Consider the following 9986-nt stretch of genomic DNA (forward strand, 5'->3'; position numbering starts at 1 on the left):
GCCAGGCATGGACCAACGAGGTGCAAGTCCTGGAGGCTGAATTTGCACAGCCAGACAGCAGGGCTACTAGAGACGCCCACCACAGGGCAACAAGGATTAGGGATGCCTTGAGGGAGAAATTTGAGGCTGAAAGCCAACAGTAATGTTTTTTTGCCTTGACCAGGAGTGACGTGCACTGGTTACAGTGCTTTTCAGTGCCTGTGTTTTCCTTGATGTTTGTTACCTGTGTTTTCATTGGGGTTTGTTATCTTTCAGTTTATGCAATAATAAAAACTGATTCATAATCAAAGAAATCATTTATTTAAAAAAAATGAAGTACACGGGCAGGGGGGTTGGTTGTTGAACTGTACATTCATAGTTTCTCATATGTACTGCCAGGAGTGCTGTGCACTTCAGGATTGTACTGTTGCATGGTGATGGGGGTTGAGTGCAGAGGGTAAGGGTCGTAGTTCTCTGGGCTCATAGGTGACCGTACAGGTGTCGGGGGCAGCTGGTGATGGTGTAGGTAAGAACCTGGATGCTGGGGAACGGGACTTGGAGCTGACATTGGTGCATAGGGGAAAGAGGTTTGGGAGGGTGGGGGTTTGGCACGGTAGTGCTCTGCCTGCATTGCTACCATTGACTGCATACAGTCTGTTTGGCGCGCAATGAGGTTTATAAGCTGCCTCGTGGTTTTCTTCAGCGTCAACGCCTTTCTCCTGCTTTCTGTTTGCCTCCAGTGATGCATCTTTTCTCTCCATTCCTGCGCATTTTTATTCTCTGTTGCACACTGGTTCATAACTGCCTTCACCAGTTCTTCTTTGCTCTTGTTCGGTTTCCTCCTCAGGTTTTGCAGCTTTCTTTCAGTCACTGATAAGACTGGCCCAGGACTACTCAAGGTCACTGTAAAAAAACAGCAAATGATACATTTAAGAGAGCTTCCATTGTGTATAATCTGAAGTTATTTTAAAGTCTCACAAGCATTCCTCACACATTTCAGCAACTACTCGAGAATTCACAGCCTCCCAGAAATGGTAATGGAAATTAACCCTGGGCTTTCCTTCCGCGGTCTGCTCGAGCAGGGGGGGTGCTTTCTTAAACGCAGCACCTCCATCTCCCTCAGGAATTAACCCTGGGCTTTCCTTCCGCGGTCTGCTCGAGCAGGGGGGGTGCTTTCTTAAACGCAGCACCTCCATCTCCCTCAGGAATTAACCCTGGGCTTTCCTTCCGCAGTCTGCTCGAGCAGGGGGGTGCTTTCTTAAACGCGGCACCTCCATCTCCCTCAGGAATTAACCCTGGGCTTTCCTTCCGCAGTCTGCTCGAGCAGGGGGGTGCTTTCTTAAACGCAGCACCTCCATCTCCCTCAGGAATTAACCCTGGGCTTTCCTTCCGCAGTCTGCTCGAGCAGGGGGGGTGCTTTCTTAAACGCAGCACCTCCATCTCCCTCAGGAATTAACCCTGGGCTTTCCTTCCGCGGTCTGCTCGAGCAGGGGGGGTGCTTTCTTAAACGCAGCACCTCCATCTCCCTCAGGAATTAACCCTGGGCTTTCCTTCCGCGGTCTGCTCGAGCAGGGGGGGTGCTTTCTTAAACGCAGCACCTCCATCTCCCTCAGGAATTAACCCTGGGCTTTCCTTCCGCGGTCTGCTCGAGCAGGGTGCTTCTTGCTTCATGGCTAGACTGCCTGTTTCGGGGCTTTGTTAACCCTGGGGTTCCTGGGGTTCCTGCCTGCCGCGCTATGCAGTTGGGGAAACCAGCACTGAAACACTCCCTCCATTTCCCACAGGACTTAATACTGGAAGATATCTCCCTTCTGCGGGTTACCAAAGAAGCAAGGGAGGGTTTCCTACAACAATGCGGATTCCGCCCGGGTCCTTATGCAGCGTGCCTCTGTGCAAGCATGGTTCCCCCACCCGTCCTGGAACAGTGGCGCGGACGCGTTAGCCTGAATGGGACAGGGACCACAATGGCTCTCCCTTTAAACTTGGTCACGCGAATTGCCTATGCTCTTGCAGAAACTTTTGAAGAGATTACAGAGGCAGATTACTGCGACGTGATAGACCACATCAATGGGATATTCCATGTCTAGGCATGCAGGCATGCAGCCATACCATCCCCCCGAATCTCCCCAAACCTTTGCATTGCAATAAAAGCTGCTTACCTGGGACCTGCTCCTGTGATTCTTCTGCACCAAGTTCCAGGGGCTGCGACTGGCTAGCTTCCTCCTGGCTTGAGAAGAGCTCCTGACTGCATGCCTCCTCCGGGCTGGCTTCCCCCACCACAGTAGCCTCACTGTCTGCCTCCCCCTCCCCCTCCCCCTCCTCTACCGGCTCTGAACTGTCCATCGTGGTCCTTGGATTTACAGAGGGGTCACCCCCATAAATCGCATCCAGCTCCTTGTAAAAGCGGCAGGTCGTGGGGGCACTGCCGGATCTGCGGTTTCCCTCGCGTGCTTTGCAATAGGCACTCCGCAGCTCCTTTACTTTTACCCTGCACTGCACCGCGTCACGCTCATGGCCCCTTTCCATCATGGCTCTCGATACCTGGGCAAAGGTATCATAATTCTTACGGCTAGAGCGCAGCTGTGCCTGCACAGATTCCTCCCCCCAAACACTGATGAGGTCCATCAGCTCGCCATTGCTCCATGCTGGGGCTCGTTTGCCACGTGGAGGCATGGTCACCTGTAAAGATTCACTGATTGCATTCCATACCTGGCTGAGCAAACAGGAAGGGGATTTTTAAAATTCCCGGGGCATTTAAAGGGCGGGTCACCTGAGGCCAGGGAAGTAGAGTCTGACCTGATGAGCAGAGTGGCTGAACAGGCATTCTGGGATACATCCTTATACCCTGGAGGCCAATCACAGCGCTGGTGTGTGGCCACACTTGATGACCAGCGCTGCAGCACCAGCGCTGGAATCCTTATTCCCCATGCCGAGAGGGGTGTTCGGCCAGCGCTGCAGCCAGGGAGTTGCAGCGCTGGAAGTGCCTTGCAGGTGTGGCCACTTACTAATTGCAGCGCTGGTGGAGGCTTTCCAGCGCTGCAAATCGCCAGTGTAGCCATACCCTCAGAGTCCCTATAGCCACCCTTTGCAATGAATAGGAAGTAATTTGCTGCTCTTTCACCGTTGCAGGCCCAATATACATTCTTTTAAGGGTTGGGCTGTTAGCCATTTGCTGATTAAAAAGCTTAAATTGAATCACACTTAATCTTGAAGGAGTGGCTGGTTTATGGTGATGTATAAATCATTGTTCCAGCTCTGCCCTACTGATAAAGCTTGAATTTTTAATTGAATTTCTTTAGAAAGGAATTTGATTTCAAGCTGCACCTAGATGATGAAAAGCGGTGCTTAAGGTGTAGATATTTGCTAACTGGCTCCACTCACTGTGTAACCATGAGATGTGACAGCTATATAAAGCACCCGAGAACCCGTTCAGTCTCTACTCTCTAAGGGAGGGCCAGAGGCTATTCACGCAAAGAAGAAAGCCAGAATACATTAGCAAAGATGTCTGAACTGGAAACTGCAATGGGAATGATCATCGATGTCTTTGACAAGTATTCCGGGGCTGAAGGCAATAAGCAAACCCTCACCAAAGGAGAACTAAAGACCCTCCTGGAAAAAGAGCTACCCAACTTCCTCTCGGTAAAGTGATGGTTCAGTATATTTTCTCTGTCATAGACTTAAAGCAATATGGAGAGAGACATTTTTGGTGCTTTGTGCAGGGAATAGGCTACAGAAATCATTACTGTTAAGGGAAGTTGTGTGGGACCTTTTCTTGTGCATCATGCTGACAGTGTGGTTTTGAAAGTGAACGCAGATCACAGAACTGAATGCAGTAGTCAGAATCAATACTGATTGTCAGGTTTTCTGTATTTCTTACAGGGCTGTCGGGGGGGGGGAAGTGGGGCAATTTTCCCGAGGCTCCCCAGGGCCCCCCACAAGAATACAGTATTCTATGCATCCAACGAAGTGGGTATTCACCCACGAAAGCTCATGCTCCAATACGTCTGTTAATCTATAAGGTGTCACAGGACTCTTTGCTGCTTTTACAGATCCAGACTAACATGGCTACCCCTCTGATACAGTATTCTATAGTATTGCAACTTTTTTTTATAGAAGGGCCCCTGAAATTGCTTTGCCCCGGGCCCCCTGAATCCTCTGGGCAGCCCTGATTTCTTATGCCTGTCTCTAGTTCTCAGGGTAATGGCATTTAAACAGAATATTTACTTCTTCAGAAGTCATCTGCTCCTGCTGTTTACTCCCCAACAGAATTTGTAATCCCATATGATGTCTCAATTAACTGATGTGAAAAAGGATTGTGATGCTAACAATTGAATATAATGACAGCAAATGGGTAGTCTCTTGGTCTAGGCATTTATACCACACTTCTTACTGTGATATCTGGGCATGTATACAAGTATGGTATTTAAGCAGCACTGCGACAGAGTAGATGAACTTGGAAGAACTGTTTGTGAAGTGTCCTTCTCAATAACAAATAAAGGGAAAGAAATAAAGAAAATGTTTCAGATAACAGCATTGTTAAATAATCAGAATGTGCTCTTAAGTAGTTTTCATCTATCTCTGTAGCACATCTTCACTGGCAACGTTAAAGCGCTGCCACTTGTGTAGTCGTGGCACAGCGCGTTCTTAAAAAACCACCCCCATGAGGGGCATAGCTATGGTCTACACTAGCGCTTTACACGCTGAAACTTGCAGCACTCGGGGGTGTTTTTTCACACCCCTGAGCGCGAAAGTTGCAGCGCTGTAAAGTGTCAGTGTAGACAAGAATTCCACGCTCTGCAATGTGGTATCATGATATTTTTACCATTCTTAAAAACATTAAGTTGTAAAGGATATTTTCTAGAAAACAGTAACATTAGAGGTGGTTGGAAAAATTTTGTCAGAATAATTTTCCAATTAAAAACACCTTTTTCACAAAACTGAAACTTCCCGTGAGAAAATTTCACTTTTGATGAAAAATTTCAATTTTCCATTGGGAATATCAGAATGACAGCTTGCCTGCTTCCCTGTTGGAAGGCTCCAGTCTGACAAATCTTTCCAGAAGGGCTGCAGAGGCTGGGCACTCTGGCTATCAGCCTCCCAACACTAGCTGGAGAGAGAGATCCCAGGCCCCCAGCCTCCCCACCTCCCTGCGGTCTAGGGTCCAGAGAGCTGGAAAACTCTGTCTCCCCACTTCCCTCACATCCACATCCACCCCCAGGCCAGAAAAGCTGAATGCCCCAGCTCTCTGTTTCTCAGGCAGCTGGGCTGGAAGGCTCTTGTCAATTTCACTTTCAAAGCAAAGGCTTTTGTTCCAACCTAGCCACATTTTTTTCAACTTTTTTATATTGACAATAGCCTTTCAGCCTGGCAGCTGGAAAATTCCACTTCAGTTCCCTTGCAATGGAATTTTTTTTTTAATTTCCTTCCCTAAAAAAGTTCATGTCTTTTGACTTTTCAATTAGAAAACAGAAATATTTCCACTGTCGATACTATCATTTTCTGGGGAGCTCCAAATAATATGTTTGAACTTGGCCATAGCCACCAATAATCCATTTCTAAAATTTGTGACTTGACTTGAATTTAATTGCATTCATATATTTTTAGACTATTATACAGACTTGTTTTTTATCAAACTTCATTAAGTAAAGGAAAATCATGGCTTCACACATAGACACCTGGTTCTCACTGAGCAGTAAGGCATGCATATGTAAGGGAAGAATTTGGCCCATTAGGTCAAGATACTGCAATATGGGAGCATGCCTGTAGCTGTGGCCAGTGTCCTTGTATCATTTTGGAGATTATTGAAGTCTTGCACAAGTCTCTGCAGCATAAAGATGGCTAATGCACATTTTGTTGAACTAGGCTGAGTTTAATCCCTACTATGGCTTGCTTATTGCAGTATTCAGACTCAGCTTCCAGATTTAGTGGTTTGGTTTTTTTTAAAAGAAAGATTACTATTTAGCAGCAAAGGTTAATGAAGGTTAGGTTAGAAGAGAAAATATATTTTTATCTTTAAAAATTCACAAAATCTTTCTTGCAAATTAACAAATGTTAAAATCACCACCCATAATGTGTGTTAGCTTCCCAGGATTGTAAATGCAAAAGTTTGACTTAACTTCTCATTATTGGTTCTCCTTATTTACTGCACATCACTTTACTTGTACAATAACAATTTTACTTGGTTCGAAGTCATAACTTTCATTCTTGATTGTTTCCATTTCTTTTATATCACTAAAAATTCCATAAAGCTGTTGGGCCAAATTCTGCTTTCACACACCCTGGTGCCTCACAGGAGTTACATTTGTTTGCCTAAATGTAAAATCTTTCCCATTAATTGCCACAGCCTAGGGCCAAATGTTCAAAAAGTGGTTCCATTTTGTACACACCCAACACTGAAGTTCCAAACAACTGTGCATGCATTCTTAGAACACTAAGATCTGTGTGTGATGTTCAGTGATCACTCAGGGCTTCAGCTATTTGCAAGAGCTCTGCTTTATTGTGTGCATCTACATAACAAATTAAGGTGTAATTGTAGCACAGATAGGCATATCCATGGTAGCTTTAATCTAGTATGGATAATAATACTAGTGAGGATGTGGTGGCATGGACTTCAGTGCAAGCTAGCTGCCCCAGTACAACCCACCAGGGACCCTAGGTATGGACACGGGTCCACAAATAATTAATTGAATAATTTAAAATTAAATCTATTTATGGATAATTTGAAAAAATAAAAAGGAACAAAATTTTGATCATATATTGTTCAGCCGGGACTATTCACAAAACTGAATTTCTGGTGGAGTTTTTGGCATATCTCAGGTTATAATTTCTCATTTTATTTAAAAAAAATTAAATCAATGAAAAATAAAATGACTATTGAACTAATTAGACTCTGACTCTTCAAACCCTTCAGATTTCAATGAAGTTAAGTATTTAAAATTCACAGTAAAACTGATCAATATTTACATAATTTCATATTTATATAAAATCTAGCTTCAACAAAACCACAGTAGTTTAGTTAATTATATTTTACAGGTCTCTACTGCCATCCTCTGTTTATTATAAAAACTGCATCCTCTTAAATTCATTGTATCCAGTTTTGGGCCCCACACTACAAGAAGGGTGTGGAAAAATTGGAAAGAGTCCAGCGGAAGACAACAAAAATGATTAGGGGGCCAGAGCAAATGATTTATGAGGAAAGGCTGAGGGAACTGGGATTGTTTAGTCTGCAGAAGAAGAATGAGGAGGGATTTGATAGCTGCTTTTAACTACCTGAAGGGGGGTTCCAAAGAGGATGGATCTAGACTGTTCTCAGTGGTACCTGATGTCAGAACAAGGAGTAATGGTCTCAAGTTGCAGTGGGGGTGGTCTAGGTTGGATATTAGGGAACACTATTTCACTAGGAGGGTGGTGAAGCAGTGGAATGGGTTACCTAGGGAGGTGGTGGAATCTTCTTCCTTAGAGGTTTTAAAGGTCAGGCTTGACAAAGCCCTGGCTGGGATGATTTAGTGAGGGATTGGTCCTGCTTTGAGCAGGGGGTTGGACTAGATGACCTCCTGAGGTCCCTTCCAACCCTGATATTCTATGATTGGAACAAATCATCACCAGGGCGCAGATTAAAACTGAATTTTATTTTTATTTTTTTTTAGTGAAAAATGCATATTTTGCAAAATCAACATGTTTCATGAATTTGTGCCGATTTGGCTCCATTGTTAATTTAAAAAAAAATCTGAAAAATCAAAACATTCCATTTCAACATTTTTTCTGAACATTTTTTCCTCAATTTTATTTTAAAAATTCAAAAACATTTTAAAATGGACAAAACCACATTGTTTCAGACTTTTTGAAATGGCCAGCAAATCAAAGGCTCCATTATTCACCCAGCTCTACTCAAGCTTGAAGACCTGTTGTAATCCTTTTAAAAAAACATCTTTAAAACATTCTCAAAATAAGTTATTTTTTCCTGGAAATTGTCATGTTTAATTTCAGCCAGAGGTGAATTGTTGTGGGCAGTTTGAAACAAGTTGGTCAATTTAAATTATGATAGGCTGAAAACAAAAGGACATGGCTAGGATAACGTTTTTTCATCTCATAACTCAAAATTTGCTTTACTAATGCTTCAGAGTCTGCCTTGTGTGTGCACAGCTCCTCGTGACTAACATGTTCAAGTCACTAAGATCAACTGGAACACTCAAGATGACAATCCCAAAATGTTCACAGGAAGGGGCTGGATACAGGTTATTCTCAATGAAGAGGCCTTATTTTAATGCTCCCACTCTTGGCCCAACGTATTTTATTAAGAGGTGTGGGATTTTGGGTTTTTTTTGGTGGTGGGAGCAGGCTGCGAAAGGATGTTTTTAAATTCAGATTTTAGCTGGGGTTGGAGTATCTTGTTTAGCATCTTTAGCATTATGCAAGTTTGATCATTAAACGTGTTTTTAAAGCAGGTACAGTATATGCACCTATAGATTTGTTGATAGCTACAGCATTTATTTATTCATTCCATATATATAAATATACCTTTAAGGACAGGATTTGGGTCACAGACCTTTTAAATGTGTGTGCACGCATGCGCACACACACCACTTTTATGAACCCACTGCTCCATTTGAAGCTAATGGAACTTTTGGCATTGACTTCAATGAGAGGAGGATTTGGGCCCCATCGTCTTCCAAGTATTGTTCTGTTTTCTCCAACAAGATCAACAAGTTACACTACTATCCTGATTAAATTACAGAGCCTTGTATTAGCATAACACAGAGTTCCAAAGTTCTGCATATCCTACTGTGAGCTGGTGGAATGACTCAGCAGAAACAAAGCCCTGGGGAAGCCAGCCAGGATTTTTTTCCTAAAGGAACCTAACCAGAAATCAAAACAAGTTAAACTGAAGCAAAACACAATATAATGCCTGCATCTGTAATTTTCACTCCATGCATCTGAAGCTGTGAGGTTTTTTACCCACAAAAGCTTATGCCCAAATAAATCTGTTAGTCTGTCTTTAAGGTGCCACCGGACCCCTTGTTGTTTTTGTGGATATAGACTAACACAGCTACCCCCTGATACTAAGCAACTAATCTATAGTTAGTCCCTTAATCACCTGTGGAAAGGTACAAAGAAACTGAGCTGAGGTTAACACTTTCTTCACCGGGGACCAGGTGGTGCCCCTAAACCCAACACACACTCATACTAAGATGTTTGGATCCACACCACATCATTTCTATTGTTCAGATAATTTATAATTTTGCTGCTGTTTTTAGGACCTCAGAATAAATTGCATGTCTCACTATTGACTGCTTCTTTTCTCTTTTAGTCGGGAAAAGATAAGGAAGCTGCTGACAAACTCTTCAAGGGTCTGGATGAAAATGGAGATTCTGAAGTAGACTTCAATGAATTTGTCATCTTTGTGGCAGCCATGACTTGCTGCTGTCATAAATATTTTGAGCAGAAAGGACCCAAATAATGTAAAACAGCTCATAAGAAGCTGGTCTTTTGCTGTATTCCGTATGCTAATGTTATTGCTAGCTTTATTTGCTCCATGTACTGAAATACTGTTTAATCATACTCTGTTTACTCCCTGTCTTGCATGTTAAGTTTCTCCTCCTTCAAATAAAATGCTAGTTTTAGCAATCTTGTGGTGTATATTTATTGGTGTCTCTCTCTCGCTCGCTCGCTCTCTCTCAAAAAAAAGTGGTTTATACCCCTTTGTTTTTAAAATTCTGTTTTTATTCATAATGGAGAATTTCATCCCAGAGCTCCCCTAAGGAGGTGCAGTGCACTCATTGTGCCACAATCCACTGAGCCTCAATCAAGGCCTTACCCCTACAACATTTTAGGGTAAGGGCTCATCTTCACACCCAGGGTGTACCACTTTAACACTATCAGTATTGTTAAGGTCTAGGAGCTACAACCTCCCTAGTGTGGACGTGGTTATATCAGTATAAAGGTGCTTATATCAGGATAGCTTATTCCCAATTGGGAAGGGAAAAAAGCTATAGCAGTGTAAGCAGCAA

At 43.4% G+C, this 9986-nt stretch overlaps 1 protein-coding gene across 1 annotated transcript; it reads left to right on the forward strand.

Moving 5' to 3' along the window:
- The first annotated feature begins 3317 nt into the window (after positions 1-3317).
- On the forward strand, positions 3318-9567 carry LOC123370736 (S100 calcium binding protein P). Its single transcript, XM_045017494.1, has 2 exons — positions 3318-3618; positions 9287-9567. The coding sequence occupies exons 1-2, from the start codon at positions 3481-3483 to the stop codon at positions 9434-9436; spliced, it is 288 nt and encodes a 95-aa protein (XP_044873429.1). The 5' UTR covers positions 3318-3480; the 3' UTR covers positions 9437-9567.
- Positions 9568-9986: the final 419 nt, after the last annotated feature.

Source organism: Mauremys mutica, chromosome 5 (assembly GCF_020497125.1).
Source record: "Mauremys mutica isolate MM-2020 ecotype Southern chromosome 5, ASM2049712v1, whole genome shotgun sequence".
In the NCBI taxonomy this organism is placed as follows: Eukaryota; Metazoa; Chordata; order Testudines; family Geoemydidae; genus Mauremys; species Mauremys mutica.

What these genes read in the sequence shown, in the direction of transcription:
- LOC123370736 (XM_045017494.1), top strand. Translation starts at nt 3,481, where the DNA reads ATGTCTGAACTGGAAACTGCAATGGGAATGATCATCGATGTCTTTGAC. An exon ending in AGCTACCCAACTTCCTCTCG is followed by an intron (nt 3,619 to 9,286) that starts GTAAAGTGATGG and finishes TTTCTCTTTTAG; the next exon opens with TCGGGAAAAGATAAGGAAGC.